Source organism: Alligator mississippiensis, chromosome 6 (assembly GCF_030867095.1).
Source record: "Alligator mississippiensis isolate rAllMis1 chromosome 6, rAllMis1, whole genome shotgun sequence".
Taxonomy (NCBI): domain Eukaryota; kingdom Metazoa; phylum Chordata; order Crocodylia; family Alligatoridae; genus Alligator; species Alligator mississippiensis.
The window spans coordinates 100768385-100790689 of record NC_081829.1 but is presented as its reverse complement, the minus strand read 5'-3'; the positions used below and the strand labels follow the sequence as shown (position 1 = coordinate 100790689).

The window sequence follows — 22305 nt, the reverse complement described above, 5'->3', positions numbered from 1 at the left end:
CAGTGCCTGGACTGGCTGGGGAGCACGGACAGGCCTCTCAGAGCCTGGGCTGGTCATAACAGATGTGTGAGATCAGCCCAAACCTGCTGCCCCGAGCACAGCCAGCCCCTGCAAGCCTGGAGGCCATTCACTCTGGGGCCTAACAATGGCACACTGCACAGTCACATCATTAATCATTTCACTGCTGCACATTTTGGGAACGCATTAAACCTGCGTGTCTCCCAGGATCCAAACGCTTCGCTTCCAGGGCTTCCTGCCTCCCCCACCCTAGCCAGTCACCACAGCCGCGTGTAGGAAGCACGGACCCAGCAGCCCAGGACCACAGCGCAGTATAAAATAAATGGCATTTAATAGGAAAATAAAGGACAGCGACTCTGCACACTCACAGCTCTGCAGGGACTCCAGGCTGGTGCTCCCTTGTGGCTCCAGCAGCTCGGCGTAGGGCAGCAATGGCCTCCCGCAGCCCCCAGCTCTTTGCTTGGCCCCGGCTGCAGCACCGGGGCAATGACCCTGAGATGGAGCTGGGCAGCACCAGGCGGGCGCCGTGGGTCCCTGGCTCAGGGTCTCTCCAGCCCAGCCCAGCCGCGAGACCCCGCACCACAACTCTTCCAGCCTTAGGGCAGCAGCCCCCAGGGTGCAGGAGAGCTGGAGAAGGGCCTGGTGGGCAGTGCCCACCCTGCAGCCCCACACAGCGGTATCAGGCTGGGGCAGGAGCCCTGGCTGCACCAAGAGGCTCCCTCTGAGCCCAGATGGACCGGACCGCCTGCCCCTGCTCCCTGGGCTGACAGTGCTGCTGCAGCATTCGAACCCCGGACCCAGCGTCCGGCTGGCACCAGCGGGGCAGCCTCTTCCCGGCAGCCGCCTCACTGCCGGCCTTCCCAGATGTCCTCCCGCTGCTTGTTCTCCAGGCGCTTCCTCTCTGCAGGGGTGAGAAGGAGGCGTGAGGCCTGGATCCCCTGCCCAGGGCAGGGGCAGGGGCAGCCTGGGCGCTGCTCGGGCTCCATCTAGCGGCAAGAACCAAACCCTGCGCCCAGAGCTGGACGCACGCACCTGCTGCCCGAGGCAGGTGGCAGGAGCGGGGCAGCTCCATCGCGGGCAGCGGAGCAGGGGCAGGCTCCCCGCCGCTCCAGGCTCTTCCCAGAGCACTGCTGGGACTGCTGTGGGAGCAGGAGGGGGCCCGGGGTCTGGGGGCACGGGACAGCCCAGGCCTGGGGGCAGCGGATGCAAGTGCTTGGCAGCAGACAGGGAAGGGTTAAGCCGGTGCCTGGCTCTGCTGGTGACAGGCGATGGGGACGGCAGCGCAGCGGTTTCCCAGGCAGCCTGGCCCAGCGCGGCCGCGCTCCATCACCCGTTATCTGCCCGCTGCAGCTGCAGGGCCGCGAGCCAGCTGCCAGCCCAGCGGCAGGGATGGCTCCTCCCCGCGGCAGCGGCTGAGCCCAGGCCCCTCAGACCCTACACTGCGGAGCCAAGGGGCAGGCGAGGCTGCACCAGACCGCAAGAGATGGGGGTCTCCGATGCAGCTGCCTCTGGGCAGGGACACAGCTGCATGCAAGACACAGGGCAATAGGCTGGCCAGGCTCTGATGGGGGCCCCAAATGCCCCAGCCCCTGCCCCAAGCTCCCCCCAGACCCACCTCGGGCCTCCTGCAGTTGCTTGCGCTCAGCGTCCCGCTGAGCTCGGCTCTGGCTGCTCCGCACACCGAGGGCGCCGATCACCAGCCGCCTGGCCAGGGCCGCCGACGTCTCCGGGCGCTCCTTCACCGGCTGCAGGAACTCTGGGGGGGCAACGCAGAGCCGTGCGGGGGGTCTCAGAGCTGGGCACTGCAGCTGGGCGCTGGGGACGGGAACTGTCCCTAGCCTGGGGTGAACAGCCCTGCAGCGAAGCTGCTGCGAGCTGCGGGGCCTTGTCTGCACTAGGGCTCCACTGCCACGGACTCGGAATACTTGGGCTGGTGCCAGTGCCCTCCCCCCGCTCTTCCCAGCCCAGCCATCGCGCCCGCTCCTCTGCTCTTAGAGAGTTTGCAAAGTGGACACTGCTCCCTGCCAAAGAGCCCGGGGGGGCCGCACCACCGCACTCACCAGCACAGGCCCTGGCCTTAGCCTTGGCAGCTCGGGTGCCCTGGGACAGGGGCCGCGTCTTCACCATCAGGTGCTTGCTGCTCAGTGCGTCGCGGGCTGCGGGGAGAGGCCGGGGCCGGATCAGGACGGGGCAACGCCAGCACCCAGTGGACACCCAGATGTGCAGCGCCCGCTGGAGGACGGTGGGGCCTGGGCTGGAGCAGGGAGCCTGTACCTGTGATGGGGCTGGAGAAGATCCCCAAGGCGTGCGAGTCGTCCACCCACTTGACGTCGAAGCCCTTCTTCCTGGCAGGGCAGAGAAGCTGAGCTGGGGGCCATATATGCCAGCCCCTGATGGGCAGGGGTAGGAGGGGGGTACTAACAGCCGGGGCAAGAAGGGGGCCAGAGATCTGGGGGAGACCAGGCCACTGTAGCCCCTGCCTGGCTCAGCAAGGAGGGCTGACAGCAGGAGGATGGGGCTGGCATTGGGTACTCAGCTGATGGCAAGAGCCCGGACCTGGGCATGCGGGCAGCTCTGGCCGGGCTGCCTGGGGCTCCCAGACCCGGTGGGGGGATACAGCGGGGCCGAGGGGTGGTACGGGGCCCGGGGCAGGGCACTCACTGGTAGGCGCAGAAGACGCGCAGCAGGTCCTCGGTGCGGAAGTCTGGCGGGAAGTCGTAGATCTCGATGACGTGGGGCAGCTCCGCGTCGCTCAGGTCCGGCTCGGCCGCCCGGGGGCTGTAGTAGTCGAAGCGGGGCTCCTGCACGCCGTGCCGGGGCTCGTCGCCGCCCGACAGCTGCAAGGGGGGATGCACGCACGCCTGTGAGCTGCCCTGCAGCCGACGGGGGTCCCCGCTCCCTCCCCCGCCCCACGGGTCCTGGCCCCTGCACCGCACAGACTGATGGATGGGGCGAGGCCCGGGGACATGGCCGGACACTGGCGGGGAGATGGATTAACAGCACTGGGCACATCGGGAGGTATCGATCAGGCCTTCGCGCCGTGCCTCCGCTTTTCCCATTAAGTCTCCCATGGCTTGATTTGCTGGGCCATGCGGCGGGGGCCCGGACACGGCTCCCCCAGGCCTCCCCACACCCAGATCAAGGTGCCCGGCACCGCCTGGGTGCTGCAAGCTGCAGCGAGGGTTGGGGATGCAGCAAGGAGGGAGAGCCAAGCCACCCCAGGGCTGCACCACGCTCCTCCCCACGGGGGCAAAGTGCCCCCCACAGCACAGCATCCCCTGCTGGACCCCCCCGGCGCTGCACTGGAATCAGCACCAGCCCCTGCAGCCCCCGCTGCTCCCGGGGTGCCTCTCCCGCACCCCGCCCGGGCCAGGCAGCGCAGGAGGCCGGCGCAGAGCCCATAACTCAGCCCCTTCCCGCGGATCCCTGGAGCGGTCGTAGCGGCGTGGCCGCGGCTGCAAGGCTGGAGTCCATAAATCCTGGCCGGCTCAGTCGATAAAGAGCGTTAATTCCGACAATTTTACGGGGAAGATAGATTCGAGGCAGGTGAGGAGCGCGGGGAGGGGGCAGGGCCCGGCAGGGGCAGGAGCCTGAGTTGTGGAGCGCCGGCGACTGCGGAGAGCTGGTGGTGGTGCGGCCGGCCCGGGGGGGCTCCACACAGCGGGTCCAGCTGGGCACCCCGTGCCCTCCACCACCCTCGGTCCTGGAGGCGATGGAGCCCTGGGCTGCAGGCAGGATCGGGCCCGGGGAGATGTCAGAGGACACAGAGCTGCTGCAAAACGCACGTGCCGAGCCCCGGAGCCGTCCCGACCTGCACGAGGCACCGCGTGCGGCGGAGCAGGGCCACGGGCAGGGGCAGGTCGTGCAGGGCAGCCGCCAGGTCCCCCGGCTCTGCAGAGGCAGCTGGACAGACGGAGCCCAGGCCCTGTGCCCACACAGGCAGGGGCTGCTTTCCCCGCGCCGGAGCCAGGCCAGCCCGGAGGAGGAAGCCTGGGCGCCCGGTCGCCTCCTGCCACGGAGACGGCACAGGAGGCAGACGGGAAGGCACAGGCCTGCACGGCCCCCTCCGTGCGGGCACTTCCTGACCCTTGACTGCTTACGGGAATGGTGCTGCGCTAATGCTGCGCTAATGCAGCCCTCGCCGCGGCCCGGCTCCCTGCTCCACACCGGGGAGCGGCCGTTCTGGGAAGGGCCGGGCGGGCAGTGCCCGGGAACACGCTCGCTGCTCCCCGCGCATTGATCCCGGCTGCCGCGGCACAGGTGGCACAGCAGCGTGCGCCCGGCGAGGCCCCTGGCACCTCTGCGCCAGGAGAAGGCCCGGTCCTCCACCGAGAGCACAGGCAGCTGCAGCCTGGCTGATGGACACCCATGCCCAGGACCCACCGTCCTGCGAGCCCCCTTGTAGCCCCCGTCCGCACAGGCCTTTGCTCACACAGCAGCTGTAGCCCCCGTCGGCACTGCCCCGTGTCCTCCCCGCAACGCGGGACAGCCCCGTGCAATCGCCTCGCCCAGCTCCCTGCACGGCACCGCCGGAGAGTCGCCCCCTCCTGCATCTCCCGGACCCGCCGGGACGGGGGCAGCTGGCACTGAGCTCTGGGAGCAACGCCCAGGCTCCAGTGATGGAGAAGCTGCCAGGCCCTTAAGTAAATTGTTCCGATGGTTAATTACCCTCCTCGTTAAAAAACGGGCACCTTCCTCCCGGTCTGAATCTGTCTGGCTTCAGCTGCCGGCCGCCAGAGCTCGTTACGCTTCTCTCTGCAGATGAAGGGGCCGTCTGCTATCAGAAATCTCCTCGCCGCGCCCGGCGCCATCAATCTCCCTGGCCGGCAGCGACCTGCGGCGCATGAGGATTCGGCAACGCTGCTAATTTTCTTGTCCGGCCCGTTAATTAACAACAGCTCCATCACACCCAGAGCCTCCGCATCCCCCCTGCAAGCACTGCCTCCCGTGCAAGGGGCTGGGAAATCTGGAGACCAGAGTGAATTTTTCTTTCTGTGGGGAGGGATTTTCCCCCTCGTGGACGGTCCGAGTGCCCGATCCCCGGAGCCCCCCAGCACACGCTGCCCTGGCACGGACAGCCTGGCACTGAACCTGGGGCGGATGATGCCACACGCACCCGGGGCTGCAGAAGCAGGCGGGGGGGGGGCTGAAACGCAGCACCCCGTGCTCCAGCATCGCCACGGCCGCCGCGCGTCTCTGCCTCCCCCCGTCCCGGGCAGCTGGCACGGGGACAGCCGAGGGGCAGCCAAGTGCAGGGGCTGCTCTTCATGGAGCTGGGCAAAGCCACAGATGCGAACTCAACTGTCAAACTCTTCCTCTCCCCAGGCAAACCCTGCAGGGCGGCATTGCCCACGTCAGGCTCCCTGCACTCTGCCCTGCCTTGCCCGTGCACCCGTGGCGGCAGCTGCCAGCTCTCAGACCGCTCACGCTGCCCCCCACATCCCTGCAACCCCGAACCAAGTCACACAGGCTTCCCCCATGCCCCACGCTAGAGCCAGGCTGGCACGCCTGGCCCGAGCCAGCGTGCAATGCCCACAGATCCCCTGCTCCGCCAGCTCCCCCAACGCTCCCATCCCTCTGATCCCGGCTGCGGTCTCGTCCCACGGGGCTGGAGACCACCTTTGGGCTCTGTGTCCGTACAGCACGGAGCGCAGCAGGTCTGAGCTGGGGCTCTGCTGGGAACGTGAGCCAGAAGCTGGGACGGGGCCCCGGGACAAGCAGCTGAACCCCGGGGCAGCTGCATGCACAGCTGGTGCCTCCTTGCTCCAGGCTGCAGCCGCCCAAGCACCCGGGCACCAGGCCCCAGGTCCAGCCGGGCAGGTTGCCGTCCGGCTCCTGTGTTGTCCTCACACCCATTTCTGCACATCGCAAAGCAGAGTAAAGCGTCTCCCAGCCTGGCCCCATGGTACCACACAGGGCCATGCTGTGGCCGTGGGACGGGAAGGCCAGGGGACATCAGCTTCAGCACTCCCCCAGCCCTCGCTCACGTGCAAAGGGCGCAGTCCCGGGTATGTAAGGAGACGCTGCTGTCATACACACGTGCACTGGCACACGCCTGCACACGCACAGGGCCAGGTGCACCGTGCTGTTTACCACACCCAGGCCTGGCTCTTCCCTCTCATAGTCATATAATGCTGGAGCCGCTGGGCCAGCAGGGACCTGCAGAGGTTACATCACATCCACCCCAGCCTGGGGCAGGATCCGGCCCATCCAAACCCGCCCAGACAAACCCTGTGTCCGACCTCGGAGCCGCACAACACACTTGCCCCCAACACAGCCCCAGGCATCGCCCCCACCCTGGGATACAGGGGGGCCACGGCTGCCAACGTCCTGCTGCTGCCGGGGGGTCGTGGGCACTGCAGAGAGCCCAGGCCAGGCCGTGCCCCCGCTGCAGGGAAAGGCAAAGCCCCCCAGTCCAGACCAGTCTGAGCAGGGGGGAAATCCCTTCCTGCCCCAGTGCAGCGCGGGGCTGAGCCTGAGCGCAGGGGCAAGACCCTCCACCAGGACCCTGCGGGGTCGGTGCCAGCAGGAGCATTGGCACAGCCCAGCCCCATCCCCAGACTGGGCTGCAGCAGCACCGGCACCTTGGGGGGAGGATTAACCCCCCGACACATGGAGCAGAAAGGAGCTGGGGGGGTCGGGGCAACAAACAGCCCAGCAGCCTGGGAAACCTCCACAGCAGAGTTCAGGCATCACCGCACCCTCCGGACAAGCTCAGCACAGACACAAGCAGCCCGTGCGTAGCAAAGCCGTGTCCGTGTACCGCCAGCATCACCACACACCATGCAAGTCGCGCCAGCGTGAATGGCTGCTGCCCTGTGACGGACGGCTCCTGGGCTGGCCACAGGCCCCGGGACCTGCAGCACTGTGTGCGTGCCACGTGCCACATGCCCCATGCCAGGCTCTGGAGCTGCATCCCCATGTATGCCTTTGCATTTAGCTGCGCCCACGGCAGCTTCAGCACCAGGCCCCTCGGTGCTGGTGCCCGACGGCCGCGCGGGTTCTGGTAGCCCAGGCCAGGGCGCGCTCAGCCAGGACAGACCTTCCTCCTGGCAATACTAGCCCCGCTCGTTACCTCGGGGCTGGCCGTGCCAGCCTGGACCACGCCGGCTCTGCTCTATTGATTTAGCAGTTAATAACGAATCCCCGGGTTCGCAGCGAAAGCCGAGTGCTCCCCTGACGCTGGCAGGGAACCGGCAGCTAATTGCCGTAAATTCAGCCGGGCGCTTACGGGAAGGTACGCTAACGAGCTGCCCCTGATGAAGCGGCTGCCGCTTAGAGGAAGCTTCACGCCGCGTTTTCAATGGAGCCGGTGTGTTTTGGCCTCGTGCTTTACAACTGCCCCCAAGTTTCACGAGGGCACCACGGCAGTTTACGGTACTCAAGCGCCTCTTAAAGTGCACTTTTTACGTTGTATAAAACAAACACGCCTCCCTTCACCCTCTGCGGGCCCGCGGCTGGCGGGCACCAGGCCTGGGCATGGCCCACGCATCTGCCCCCCAAGGATGACACAGGACGAACCAGAGCATTGCAGAGAAGTGGGGCTGGAAGAGACCTGCGGAGGACCAGCCCTGCCCAAACCATCCTGCGCAAACCCATCATCTAAACTCTGCATAAGACAACCCTCAACCCTGGCACAACACCGACCTCACACCCGAAGAGCAGGGGGCAGCTCCCTGCACGCCCAGGCAGGACCATGTGTGTCTCACCAGCAGCGAGGTCCCTGCCTTCCCCGCTCGCCCCTGCCCAGAGCTCAGGCGCCCATGCACGTCGCAGCCAGGGCACTGGTGCGACCACTGGCTTCCCCCCGGTCAGCTGCTCCCCGCGAGCGCACGGGACCTACCTCCTCCAGCAGCCGCGGGTCCAGGCAGTCGCCGTCGTCGTTGAACAGGGCGTCCCAGCTCTCGGCCGCAGCACTGCCATCGCTCGGGGCCCCGGGGCTGTCTCCCTCCCGGCAGGATGATGCTGATCCCCCGTCCGAGCCTGGCTGACTCGACGTGCTGGCATCTTGCTCCACAGCTGAGCCGTCCCCCGAGAGCGGCTCCGCGCTGTCCGAGGGGCAGCACGGCACTGCCGGAGACTGGGCAAGCTCAATGCATGCATGAGGGCACCCCTGGACCGCGCCTGTCACTGCACAGCCAGAGACCCCCTTGGCGTGTCCGCCTGCCCCGCTGCTGGCCTCGAACTCCCCCCACGGAGAGACCCCGACGCCTGAGCCGGCCCAGGCAGACGTGCTGTCTGCTCCCTCCTCTCCATGCTCACCCAGGCCTCCGCCCGCCTGGCCCAGCACACCGGCAGCGTGCCCAGCTGCACAGGGGGGCACCTGACTTGCACTCTCACCTACAAGCTCTGCCAGGCCCCCCGCACGCTCCGCCACGCTCCCTGCATGCAAGCCTGCAAACTCCATTGCAAGCCTGGCGAGCTCCCTTCCCTGAGAGGGGGTGCCTTCCCCTGCAAGCTCGGATGCGCTCCCCGCGCTCTCCTCTAGAAGCTCGGGCAGGCTGCCCGTGGTCTCCTCACTCAGGTCCAGGTCTTGTCCTGAGATGGCAGATGTGCCGCCTGTGCGCTCCCCTACAAGCTCAAGTGCACCACACACGCTCTGCTCTGTTGGAGCCAGGACGCTCTCTTCTGCAGGCTCAGATGTGCTCCCTGCACTGTCCCAAGGGAGTTCACTGGTGAAACCTATGCCCTGTGCCCCATGACTGGGGACATCCTCCCCCGCGAGCTCGGACGTGCTCCCCACGCTCTCCTCTAGCAGCTCGGATAGGCTGCCTGTGCTCTCCCCACTCATGTCCAGGTCCTTCCCTGAGACTGCAGACGCGCTTCCCGCATACTCCCCTACAAGCTCAAGTGCACCACACATGCTCTGCTCCATTGGAGCTGGGACGCTCTCTTCTGCAAGCTCAGATGTGCTCCCTGCATTGTCCCCAGGGAGCTCACCGGTGCAACCTATGCCCTGCGCTCCGTGACTGGGGACATCCTCCCCCACGAGCTCGGACGCACTCCCCACGCTCTCCTCTAGCAGCTCGGATAGGCTGCCTGCGCTCTCCCCACTCATGTCCAGGTCCTTCCCTGAGACCGCAGACGCGCTTCCCGCATACTCCCCTACAAGCTCAAGTGCACCACACATGCTCTGCTCTGCTGGAGCCGGGACACTCTCCCCTGCGAGCTTGGATGCACTACACGCATCCCTCTCGGCGAGCTCAGGGGGGCTTTCCCTGTTCACCTCTGTTGGCTCCAGGACACTACCTACTGAGTGCTCACATGAGCCACCTGTGCTCGCAGCCAGGGCACTGTCCCCTGTGACATCACACATGCTCGCCGTGAGCTCACGCGCCTTCTCCTCGCTCCCTGCTGCAGCCTCCGGCACACTCCCCACCTCCCTGCCTGCTGGCAGCGCCGCAAAGCCCGGGCTCTGCTCTGCCTGACGCGGGATGCTCGCGCCTGCCCGCTCTGCTCTGTCACCAGCCGTGCCGTGCCCCGGCTCGGAGGAAGAGCCCAGCCCTGCCGAGAGGGCCGCCGGAGCACTCTCTGCGGGACGAGAAGAGGCAATGCCAGCCCGCGGCTCCTGGAAGCCGGGGCTCCCGCGGCTCCTGTCCCCACTGTCCCCTATCCCTGCAGCGGCCTGCTCCCGCGGGCAGCGAGACAGGGACGGGTCCTCCTGCTGCTGCCTGGGAACTGGAGGGCGCCGGCCACGTGCTCCTGGGCTGCCTGATGCCACGTCCCCACGGGGCAGCCCCTTCCTCGCCTTCCCGTCTGGTCTCCGGCTGTCTCCAGCCAAACGCTCACGGGCACCGGGGCTCTGCCTCTTGCTGTGGCCACTGGAGAGCTCCTTCGGTGGCTGGCACGGTTTCTCCTCCTCCCTCCGGTGCCCCGTGGGCAGCGCAGTGCCGGCGCCAGCCGCCCGCTCCCGGCGTGCTTTGGGCACGTACAGGGCCATGTCGGGCTTGCGCGGTCGAGCCCGGGTCCTCTCCCCGTCCTGCTGCATGGCCGCCTCCACCTGCAAGGGAGAGAAGGAGGCACATCACTAGCACGGCAGGCACCGCATCTTGGGGTCCCGAGAGGCAGCCCCGGGGTCACGCTGGGCAGGTGCCCAGGGGGCACAACAGGCTTTGCCCAAATGACAGCACGGACGGACGCCAGCCCCCAGCCTCGCCCCTGCACGCTGCCCCCTCCCCACCGCTCGCCCCTGCCCCAGCCTGCTCAGCCCGAGAAGCTGGCACAGGGCAGGGAGGGTGCCCAGTTCCCGGCTGTGGCCCCGTGCCCGTGGCTCTCAGCCGCCCCGGGCCCGGGGCACCCTTGAGAGACCAGAGGCCCGCTCGGACAACGCCGGCTCTTTGTCTTCCCTCATTTTTTGACTGCAGAAAATGAATACAGAGATTTTCCCAAGGCAAAGACCTGGCAGGCACAGCGGGGCAAGGAGCTTTTAACATGACGGATCCCTGCCTCAGTCTCTGGGTTTACCCAACCTCGATCGCAGCAGCTGAGGGAGTAAACTTGGGCTCACAGAAGCTTGCGCTCTCTCCACCTTATTCAGTGAGTCTCTAAAGGGGTCACATCCAGCCTGACTTATCCGCGAGTCATGTCTGCCCCCCAGACAGGCCTCGCATGGCTGGTGCCCCGTGGCACCCGGGATGCCACAGCTCCTGGTTGAGAAACTGCGCTGCGCTCCTGCAGACAGGGGCTGCGTGTGTGTCCATGCGTGTGCATGTGTGCAAGCATGCGTGTGCACAGAGCCTGCCAAGCCAGGGCCTCCTGAGCCTCTCTGTCCCACACAGAGGGACAAGTACCCAGGACCACAGCCCAGGCCGGCCTGGCTCTGGGAGACACCCTGCCGCACGGGGCAGCAGCTTGCAGCACCGTGGCACGGGCTCAGCTCCCCCGTCCCAGCAGCGACGGGGAAGATGTTGCCCCAGGGTTGCCCCTGGCTGGCTGCAGCTTGGCAGCTTCCCTCAGCTCCCTCGAGCACAGCAAGGCCCGGCACGCTGGCACCCACCGGCCACAAGAGACACCGATGCTCCGTGGCACCCAGCATAAGGCGGCACCACTTGCTCGCTCGCTGCGGGGCCCAAGCCCCACGGGCTGATGGAGACAGATGGTCGGGGGGTCCGTCCGGCGGCGGGGAGCGGGGGAAAGGCGTGGCCGCATGATGAATAGCTGCCCGCTGCGTCCGGGGGCATCCATCACGGCCGCTGTCAGGTAAATCACTGGAAAAACACCTCTTCAGTAATTAATGCGCAGTGACGGATGGACGGCCCCCGGGGCCATTCATCTGGAACATCAGGGCCGGCCGAGATTATGAATGTCAGGATGCATAAGCTGCCGGCGGATCGATCGGGCCAGGAACGCGGCCAAGGCTCTCATTTCCGAGGCACCTCCGGCACATTAGGCTCCTTGCTCCTCCCTGCGCGCCGCGCTGCAAACAGACCTGCCAGGACCAGGGGCAGGATCAGGACCAAGCCCACAGCACAGAGACCCCCAGGCCGGGCCAGGGGTGTCCGTGAGCCCCTTGCTGACCCTTCTCCCTGTGCCCCTGGGCCGGGCTGGGCCATGCCAGGAAGGCGCGGGCTGCGGGCCATGCCCAAGGCTGCTCTCTGCGGTTGCAGCTCAGCCGCGGGCGCGAGGCTCGGTCAGAAAGTGTCTGGGCTCTGGGGCCGCCTGCTTCGCTGCATCTCGCTCCGCACGGCTGATGGATGGATGGACGGGCAGGCGGAGGGACGGCTGCCGGCGAGCGCGGCACTTGCACTCGCGCCTCTGGAGCCACCGCGTGATGGATGGGTCTCTCTCGGCAACCTCCAAGACACCCGCCAGCTGGCAAGGCCGGCAAGAGCCAGCGGCTGCTGGGCATAGAAACCTCGGGCCTGGCTCCCTCCCTCGCAGGCCTGGGACCCCCCGGCACAGGCACCTGAAGGATGCTGACAGCCCACCCTGTCCTGCCCAGCAAGGCAGAGCCGAGCCCGGGCAGACTCCTGGCCCTGCCCCCCCGCCTGGCCCAGCCCCTCCTGGCTCCCTAGGCAGGGAGCTGTCCCGCCCCACTGGGGGACACACCGGTGCATGCTCAGGAGGGCACGTGTGACACGAGTCATCCATGGAGAAGGCACCAGAGCCTTTCTGTGCTGGCAACCCCCCTCCCCGAAGCTGGGCGAGCGGGGCTTAGCAAGCAATCGCTTCCCGGTCGGGTTCGGAGGCTGCTGGTCGGCCCGGGTGCTGCGTGCACGAGGGGTCACGGTGAAGCCAGCAGCCACGCGGGCAACCTGGGGGGCGCTCATGACCCCAATAAACAAGGCTCAGGTTCAGGGTGGAAGGTGCCAGCTCCCGCACAGGGCCTGGCGAGCACCATGACCCGGCCCCTCTTAGCCAGAGCCATGCACACACCTGGCCTGCTCAGGCGTGAGAGGACCCCAGCCCCGGAGCCACGAGGCTCAGAGCATCCCAGAGCCGTGAGGCAGGCAGGGAGCTGAGGGGTCACATCCAGTCCCAGCCCTGCCTGAGGCAGGGTCAGCCCAGGCAGACGGGTCCAGGAGGGCTTGTCCTGGAGGGGTCCAGCCACGGGAACCCACGCTGCCCCACGCCTCGGCTACAGCAGCCACGTGGGCAGAGCCCGGTGTCAGCCAGAGGCTGCGGGGAGGGGGCAGGTGGATCCCACCTGCCGGCTGTGCCCGGGGCACTGTGCAAGGGGCAGAGCCGGGGAGCTGCAACCCCAGGGAGTGCCGCAGCCCGCAGCAGGGACCATGCTCCCTGCCCGGGGCACGGGGCCGAGGCAGCCGCCCAGAGCCAGGCAGCTGCATGCGCCAACCCGATTGCCTCCAAGGAGAGGAGCCTTCGGGCGCGGATTTACGACCTGCTCCAACACGCGCATTCACCTTGCCGCACCCTCGAGCTAGCTGGTGCCACGCCGGCACTGCCCCACCAGCACCCGCCACCCCACCAGCGTCACCCGCTGCCCCGTGGGACAGGCCAGAGCCTCAGCACGGACATCCCGCCGGGCACCATGTCAAGGCCCCGGGAGCGCAGCCGCCCGTCTCAAGGGCAGGGGCTGGCGGGACGGCGCCCGGTGGTGCAGGGAGAGACGCTTGAGTAGCTGGAACAGAGGCTTCCCGGGGTGCAGCGTGCGACCGCGGCGGGCCCCTGCAGAGACCCCCCCGCGCCCCCGCCTATTACACACACCACTGGGCCCCGGCGCCACTCACCGGCACCAACTGATTTCACGCTCGGGGGGGCAAAGCCACAGCCCTTGCCTCCAGACCAGTTCACACCAGCCGAGCGGGGCGGCCGCACAGCTCACTGCCATTCATGCCAGCTCCGCCCGCAGCTGCCGCAGAACATGGCAGATCCGGCGCCGCCGAGCCCCCCGTGCCCCCCCACACGAGCAGGACATCCCATGAGAGGGGCTCCCATGAGAGCTGCCCCCACGGCCACTTCCGGGGAGCCCTGGTGTGCCAGGGCACCGCCCGGCCCCTGCCCCCCCTGCAGCCGCACTAGACGGAGCCAGCAACGCCGGCTTCGCCCCAGCGCTGACCGCAGCCCCGAGCAGCTGGGCATGGGGCACTCAGGGCAGGGCCGGGCTCCTGCAGCACTGGAGCTGCATTGGAGACAGGAGCCAGGTCTTCCATCTCCACTTCCTCCCGCCCCTCCTGTCTCTAAAGCAGGGCTGGGCCGCTCCAGTCTGCCTGGTCTGCTCTCTCCTGCCCAGACAGGGGCATGATCCCCACCTGCACCACTGCCCAGAGAGCAGCGCAGGGGTGCAAAAGGAGGGTGCGAGGGACAGGTTATTCCTGAACCCCCGTCAGCCACAAACCCAGCTCTGTTCGGCTCCAGCCTCAGGAGCCGCACGTGGGTCCAGCTCCTCTGCACCCGTGCACAGGGCAGCCCACGGCCGGGGTCTGCATGCATCCCACTGCAGCGGGGCCGGCACTCCCTGCTGCCAGCAGTGCCGGGAGGAGCAGGCGCCGGAGAGGAAGATGGGCAAAGCCAGGGGCACACGGGGCACCAATCCCCGGCGGCTGGGCTCGCGCTCACCATGCCAGTTCCTGGAAAAAAAAGCATGCGCGGCACCCAGCGCCCCCGCTGCAGGCTGCCGCGCTTCCTGGCAGGGAGCTGTATTTTTAGCCGGCGAGGTTTCTAATTCCACTCGATCCATAGTTCCATCAATAGCGCGCATAACCTTACAGCCCTCTAACAGCAGTGGAACGGCAACCCTGGGGCGGACGCAGGGAGGGCAGCGTGCCCCATGCCCGCGCAGGGCCCTGGGCCCGCTGTCAGGAGCGCAGCATTGCAGTGGCCCCGCTCTGTCCCTGGGGACAGGGCTCTGCAACCCAGGGGGGCTGCCTCAGCCCCTGCCCCTGCCCCTGGCTGCGGCTCCCCAGCTGCTGCAGCGCGCGCTCGGGGAGCTGGGGGTGCCCTTGTGGGCCGGCACAGTGCTGGCACAGCGCTTCCGCACGCACAATGTCACTCTTTATTGCCTGCTGCAGCCCTGGTGCTTCTTAAAAAATAATAATACCCATAAAACAGCAGGTACAAGGAGATTCTAAACAGCCTCGATTAGAAACCCCTTCAGCTGGCACGTGCCCACCGAGCACCGCCAGGCTCCGACGGCACGCCAGAGCCTGGCACCTGGCCCGGTGTCCCCAGCAGGCAGGCAGCCCGTGCCCCTTTGGGGCAAACAGCCCCCTAGCTCGCAGGGACCTACAGCCGGGATTTGCTTCCAGCGCAGGCTCCGGAGCCAGCAGAGCTCGCGGGGGCTACCAGGCTGCTACGCTGGCACGGGTTTGCCGGGACACACCGGCTCTGGCCCATGCCTGCACACACACGCACATGCTCCCATCTGCTTCCCGAGGCCGGCAGGATCCCTAACAGCGCCGGCAGATTGCTAACAGGGCGCCGGGGGTGGGGACGGCGCGTGCAACATTTTCATGGACCATCTGCTCTGCGGAGCGCCGCAGGCAGCCGGCAAACACGGGGACGGAGCGGGGAGGCGCAGGGGACGCACCGGCCCCACGCCCCCAGCAAGCCCCAGGGCCAGGCCCCAAAGGCCAGCGGAGCCAGGCTGGCTCAGCGCCCCCGGGCCCGCGCCGGTAGAGCCACGGGCAGGAAGGAGACGTGTCCTGGGCGCCCGGCCTCCATCCGAGCACAGGGCCGGGGAGCCCTCCAGCCAGCCCACCTGGCACCACGTCTGGAGGAGCCGCCTGCGCGCGCGCACGCACAGAGGAAAGCAAGAGCGGAGAGCAGCCCCCACGGCTGCCCCGAGCCCCTCGCCCCGCGGCCCTGCACGAAGCCCCGGGGCTGTCAAAGGCAGGCGGGACACTCGCCGAGCCCGAGCCGGAGAGACGCAATGGCCCGTAGCCTGCCGGTGCTCCCAGCAGATACGGGCGCAGCCGCCGGGGCCGGGCCGGGCCGGGCGGTGATTTATGCCTCCACGCGGTCCCTGCGAGCCGCGGGCACCGGGGCAGGAGTTAATGACAGCGGGGCGAGGCGAGGCGAGGGAGGGGAGCTGCGAATACAGACAAGGGGCCACAATCAGCGGCACACACGCCGAGGAGCCCGAGAGCTTTCAGAGCTGCCTTTCCCCGGACAAACAAGGCAGCGCCGCGGGGGGGGGCCGGGGCCTCCGCAACCAGCTCCTTCACCCGCTGCGCGCGCCACGCCCGCAGTGCCGCCCGGGGCCCTGGCTTGACGCCCCGTGTCCGGGGGCGGCCGTGGGGCCGGGCTGGCCGCCCCCCCCGCGCACACGCACACGCACCCGCCCACGGGGGCAAGGCGCCAGCCCCCCCGGGCCCCGGCACCCCGACGGGGCGGTTACCGCGTGGGGCGGGGGTCCCCGGGCCCGGGCTCGTCCCGCGCCGCCTCGTCCCGCCGCTTCCGCCCGGGCAGCTCCTCCCACGGCCGCGCGGGGCGCCGGGAGCCGTAGTCCGGGCCGCGGCCGCGTCCCCGCCCGCCCACGCGTGTCCCCGCGTGCGGAGCCGGGCGGGAACGTGCCTTGTGCCGTTCATGGCTCCTTCCTCCCTGGATCGGCCCGAGCCGCCCGGTTCCCGCGGCCCCGCACACGCAGCCCGCGCCCCGCCACGTGCTCGGGCCAGGGCCCCCCGCCCCGGGCAGCACGGCGCGGCGCGGCGCGGGCCGGCCCCACGAGCTCGGGGGCAGCTCCCCGCCCCGCCCGCCCGCGCCTTGGGCACGCGTGGGCGCGCTCGCCCCGCACGGCTCGCAAGCAGCCGGGCAAAGGGCTTTGCTCTGGGCTGGGCCCGGCACCGCGGAGCCCCTCGTCCAAGGGTGCGGGCAGCGCCCCACTTGGAAGCTCCCTGGCTCCGGAGGGCAGGGGCAGGGGCAGGGGGGCTGGGCCGGGGCCGGGGCCGTGCCCACGGGAACCAGCGGGCCGACAAGGTGCCTGGCCGGGAGAGTCACCGGGCCCGGCCCACAGGCACGGGTGGGGTTGCCGGGTGCCTCCCTGGCGAGGAGACACCAGGTCTACCCCATAGCAATGAGCGGGATGGATGGGGTGTCCGTCCGGCTGGGGCAGGAGGGACTCGGGTCTCCTCCCTCCCGCAGGAGTGGATGGGGTTGGTGGGGTGTCTGCCTGGGGCAAAAGAGACCCCGGGCCTAGCCCCGTGGGCCTAAACGGGGTTGACAAGGCGGCTGCGTGCTGCCGGGGGCACGGCTGGGCTGGCAGCGCTGCGCGCGGCCCACCGCCCCCTCCCCCCGGCAGGTCCATTTTTCATTTCATCAGGAGGAAGCTCGTATCGATGGAGCGATAAGGCCTGTCTCAGCGCCGCCGGGGATGTAATAACAGCTCCTGCTGACTCCTGCCCCGCGCCGCTGATATGGCCTCTCTTGCTAATCACCCAGGCCCTGCCGGCATCACACCACCCCAGCACACCCAGCGCCGAGCCACCCACGCCCGGGGCCCTGCCTGCCAGCCCCGGCCCCAGCACCCCCCATCCGGACTCAGCTTCTACCCGCCCCCCATGCCAGACTCCTGGCTGTGACTCCTCCGGGCTCCTCACACACACTGACCCATGGATCGCACAGACAGGCATGCCTCCACACATACGCACATGCACAGAAGCATGCACACACACAGTGCACGTGTGCCCAGACATACACACGTGCCACAAGAACACACAACACATGCATGCGCATACGCGGACACATGGGGTGACGCACAGAAGCATGCACCCCCACATATACATTTGCATAAAAGCACACGTGCATGCACAAATGCACTTGCACACAAATGCGCACTTACGTGAACACGACGTGCATAGTGACACATATGTGCTCACGTGTGTGGTGTGGTGTGGCATGCCAGCTTGGAGCCCATGCTTAGCACTGGCAGGCTCTGGGGAGCTGAGCTATGATCCCCGCATCTGCACCGAGGGACTGGGGCTCTTTGCTGGAGCTGGGCTCCCACGTCAGATAAACCAGCTCCCGGCACCCCCAGCCCTGGCGGCCCCAGCCACCACACAGCACCGAGCATGTGTCCAAGCCCGCCAGGGCCTGGTGCAGAAGGCTTGGGGAACCCTGCGACACGGAGCTCCGTGGCAGTGGGGTCCTGGCACCGTGGTACGACCCCGCGGTCCTGCCCCGGTAGTGGGAACGCTACCGCAGCCTTGACCCCCTCCCACCCGCCCCGACCCCTCCAGAGGCCTCCATCGATTCCCCGTTCCCGCGTGCTGCACACTAAGTGCGAGCAGCTTCCCTTGGGTGGTGTCCAGCTCTGCGGGGCTGGGGCTGGGGCTGGCGACCGGGGGCCTGAGCTATGCTGACTGGCACTGCTGGGGTGGCAAAGGCAGGGGATACACCCCTGCTGCCCACCGCCCAGCACAGGCTCCCACAGCCACGCTGCAGGGAGCGGTGGGGATGCCTTCCCCAGGGGAAGCGCAGCAGCTTTGCATCCACATCTCCGTGCCAGCTTGTAATGAGCACGGCACAGTGGCTCGCACGCCCAGACAGCTGGGACCAGCGCTTCCTCCAGCCACTAATGAAGTCCCCAAGCTGCCAGGCACTCCCGACGCGGAGGCAGCTCTGCCGGGGCTGGGGCCCTTGGTCGGAGCCTGGGTGCTCTCTGCTCCACGGGCGGCCAGGCAGCAGAGCCAGGGACCTGCCACAGACCCCCCCCCAGAGCTGTGCCAGCCTGGTCCTCCCCCATCAGCACGCTCTGCCCCAGCTCCCTGCCAGGAGGTTTCACTGCAGCCCCCTGAGCGCTTCGCCTTTTGTGGGCACTGCCCGCAGTCTGCTGCCCTGGCTCCAGCCCATGCTCAGCCTGGTTGGCCCGCGCTGGCTCCCACCCGTCTGCACCCGGGAGGTGTCCCCGGACATGGCCACGCTGGCAGGGACAGGCCAGGCTGCCTGGGCCCAGAGCAGGCCTTGCTGGGTGAAGTGGGGCCTGGCATCCCGCACCTTTGAACTCCAAGGCCCAACACACACCCGGCAGAAAGGACCTCTCTGCTAAAGATGCAGCCGCAGCCCCAGGGAGGAGACGGGGGACCTCCTGTGTTGTGGACTCCCCAAAGCACAAGGGGAACAGCATGGGCATAAAGTCAGTCTGTCTTTATCCCTGCTTAGCCCCAGCCATGGCAGCTCGTTAGGGGCAGCCCCTCCACCCACCAGGGAAGGGGAACACCTCTGCCCCCAAGCAGGGACCCCCAGTGCAGGGAGACCCCAGCAGAGAGCAGCTGGCCCCTGCCCCGGGCAGGCACCACAGCCACGGCCCCTGCACGCAGCTAATCGATGGCGGCGGGTCCTGATCGCTTTCATTATTATTATTTTCTTATGCATGTGCGCGCGGGAGATTTATCGCCGGCCACGGAGGCAGAATCAATTATTCATGTTATAAATTAGAAAATGATTTATGTCTGCGGGAGGCTGAGCCGCGCGGAGCCCCCGGCAGCCGGCAGCAGGGCACTCGGGGACCTGCTCCAGCCACAGACGGGCTGCGCATCCCCGCCCACCCCGCATCCCACCCGTGGGAACGGCCCGGCGGAAGGTCTCCCGGACTCTGCGGCACAGCCAGCCCCAGACCACGGCTGCTGGCTCCCTGGGGTCAAGGAGGCCCCAGGCCACGGCTTCCAGCCTGCGTGTGGAGCAAGTCCCGGCCCACGTGAAGCCCCTGCACACAGGAGACCCCCCTCCCCCTGCCCTGCTGAGCCAGGGGCTGACAGTGCCTGCTGCGCCGCACCCCAGAGCTGGCTGCACGCTGCAGGCTGGCGGGTACGGAGCCCAGCGCCGTGCCCAGGCTGCAGTGCCGGGGGCAGGCGGGCGGCTCCTCCATCTGTGCCAGAGCCCCACAGCGAACAGGGGCTGATGGTGGGGCCGTGCCAGCTGCCCCCGTGTCTCCAAATGATGGGGGCTGCTGAGGCGAGGGGCAGCGTGGCTCCAACACTGACAGGCCTCCCTGGGGAGGGCAGTGGGCCAGGGGCACTGCCCGCCTCCCCTTGCCTGCTCATCTGCAACCACGTCAGCCGGGCCGTGGGGAGGCTGGGGATGAAAGGATGAGCGGGTGAGAGAAAGGAGCTGTCTGCGGCTCCAGATCTGAGCTGATCGAGGCCGGCGGCTCCCACACAATGCTTCGTGCTGCGGGGCAGAGGCCGCAGCCCTGGGGACCCCGTGAGCGGCAGCTGCAGCTCTGTGCTGGCCCCGGACTGTGATAGCGGCCTGCCCGGGTCTCCCGGGGCTGTGCGTGCGAGGGGAAGCGGGGGAGGGAGGTCGTGGGAGCCACAGCTCCTCTCAGTACCAAAAGTGCAAGGCCCTGGGGAGCCTGGCATGCTTGTATCCCACCGGCCAGGAGCCCAGGGAGCTGCACCCTCACATCTCGCCCCGTGCCCCCGTGGACAGGTCGTAGGTGCAAAATAGTGACCCCAGGCACTGGTGGCCCCGTCTGCCAGGTCCTGGCTCCAGACCCACGTTTGATCCCATCATGGCCCAAAGGAAGACAAGGGTCAGGTGTGTCTGGCCTGCCGACGCAAGGTCAGCACGCCTGCCTTGTCGGGGCCACGAAGTGGGAGATTTCCCGTTGCCCCTTGCCAGTCCCGTGCCGGAAAGCTCTTGCAACCGGCAGCACCAGGCGGGTTCCTCGTCTCTTCAGCCACTGAAGCCGACCGCAGGCCCCGGACACCCACCCACTCGTCGGAGCCCCCCTGCCTCCCCCCTGCTGCCTAGGGGGGCTGAGGTTTGTGCGACGAGCTGCCCCTTTGTGATCCTCGCCAAGGCAGCAGCACAGTCATGGAGCCCAGCACCAGCTCCAGTCCCTGCAGCCAGCTGCACTTCCCCGTCGGCTGCACGACGGGCACCAAGGCCTCGCCGGGTGCTGGGCCCAGGGTCCTGAGGTGCTGCGGGGGGCAGGCCTGTCCCCATGGCTGGGACCCCCGGCCCAGGCTTGCGCTGCATGTTTGCAAGAGCTTCCAGCCCCAGGTCTGCACTGCGCAGCCCAGGCCCACGGGACGTCCCTGGTCTCGGAAATGCATGAAAGTGGTGGGGAGATGGGCACGCTCGGGAGGTCAGGGTTTGGGCGCATGGCAGCAGCAGCTCTCGGCACACACGGGCTAGGAGCCCACAGGGCCCTGGCCATGGCTTCGAGGGTTGGTGGCCGAACTGGGGGCTCTGGCCTGGCCCAGCCCAGGAGTCTGTGCTGGCTGCTTGCACCCCTGGTTTTTCACAGGAAGGGCTGGACCCAGGGCTAGTGGCAGTGGCAGCAGCGCTGTGGATGGCTCAGGGCACCCCCAAATCCTCCCGGAGCCTCCCATGAGCCGAGATCCCCAGGAAGAGCACCCAGGGTCGGTACGGGGGTGGAGGAGCCGGGGCAGGGCTGGTTCAGGGGCCCCAGGCCATCCTTGTCCCCGGGGACCCCAGTGCTGGCCACCTGCCCTGGCCCCACATGGGTGGGGGGACCTGCTCCGGGTTCAGCAGCAGGAAGTGGCTCCTTATCTGGCTGCGGTGTCTGGTGACGGCCCCTCCGCCCGCGACCCTCCCGCTGACGAGGATGCGGACTGATTCATCAGCAGGATCCACGGGGAGCTGATGAATTTTTAAAGAGCTTGGGCAGAGCAGCCTGGGCCGGGCCAGGCCGGGCCGGGCTGGGTCCGGCTGAGCCAGACCTGGTGCTCCCCTCACCCACCCCACGGCCCTGTGCCCCTGCCTGGATGCTCCCAGCTCCAGGGACTCAGCCTCGGGGCCTGGCACAGGGCGAGCAAGTGGGGGACACCACAGGGTCCCGCTGGGCTCCCCCACCTTGGGGATCTAGCAGAGGCTCCAGGTCCTTCTGTTGGGCAAGGGTTGCTTCCCCCCGAGCTCGGGCTCGCTGCAACCTGGGTGCACCCAGCCCCTGCCAGGACCCCCGGGGCTCTCCTGCCCCAAAGCCAGCACCTGGGCCTGCCTGCGCAGGGCTCCTTCCACCCTGCGGCACCCCCAGGCTCCCGGCGGCACTGCGTGAGGCTGAGCCCAGCCAGCCCAGATGCTAACAGCAGCCCTGTTTGCTCCTGGCTGGGCCAGCCCAGCTCTGCCCCAGCCCCACTGGGGTCACCTGCCTGTCCTTCCTGGGGCACCTTCCTCCTCCTCATCTGTTGGCAGAGCTGGGCATCAAGCCCCAGGCCCTCCTGCCAGTCTTGCCCTGCCCTGCCCTGCGGTCAAGCTGGCACCCACCCCCCTCCCCACCCGAACGGTCCCGGTGCCTCTGTGCCCAGCGGCCGAGCCTGGGCCATCTCCTCCAGCCCAGCCCCAGGCGGGCGGGGAGCCGCGTCAGCAAGTCTGGGCCCAGCGGGTCCACCTCCCCGCCCCTCACGGGAGCAAGTCAAGGGGCCGTCGGCGCAGGGACGATGCGGTGGGGACCGTCCCAGGTGGATCCGGTTACAGCAGCACGGGGCCGAGCGATAGCATAGCTCCAGAACAGCAATGCAGCAAAAAGGGCTTTTAGCGATAATTAATAATTAACATTTCTAATGATGTCCCGGCGACAGGAAGCGTCCGAGTGGGGACCCTGGGGCACGGCGCACGGTGACAGTCAGTGGGCAGCCGTGGGGGACACGGGGTGGAGCAGGCAGGAGCTGGGTGCCTGCGAGGGAGCTGCTGCCATTGCGAGGGGTGGGAAGGTGAAGAGGGCAGCGGGGTGGAGCAGGGGTGGGGTGGGGGGTGCTGGGGGCTGGCAGCAGGAGTGGGAGTAGGAGGGGCCCTGGGACCAGCGGGTGCGGGGGCTCCAGGCCTGCTGGGTTCAGGGGATGCAACTCTGCACCCAGGGCTCCAGGCACAGGTCATAAGGACATCCGAGCTGCCCTGTGCCGGGTCAGACCCAGGTCCGTCATG

General features: G+C 68.1%; 1 protein-coding gene across 1 annotated transcript; it reads right to left on the bottom strand.

Moving 5' to 3' along the window:
* Window positions 1–332: 332 nt before the first annotated feature.
* Window positions 333–15989, bottom strand: R3HCC1L (R3H domain and coiled-coil containing 1 like). Its single transcript, XM_059730258.1, has 7 exons — window positions 15818–15989; window positions 7862–10018; window positions 2680–2855; window positions 2293–2363; window positions 2079–2174; window positions 1634–1774; window positions 333–919 (listed from the first exon to the last, which is right to left on the bottom strand). Exons 2-7 carry the CDS (start codon window positions 10004–10006, stop codon window positions 864–866), a joined length of 2685 nt encoding a protein of 894 aa, XP_059586241.1. The 5' UTR covers window positions 10007–10018; window positions 15818–15989; the 3' UTR covers window positions 333–863.
* Window positions 15990–22305: the final 6316 nt, after the last annotated feature.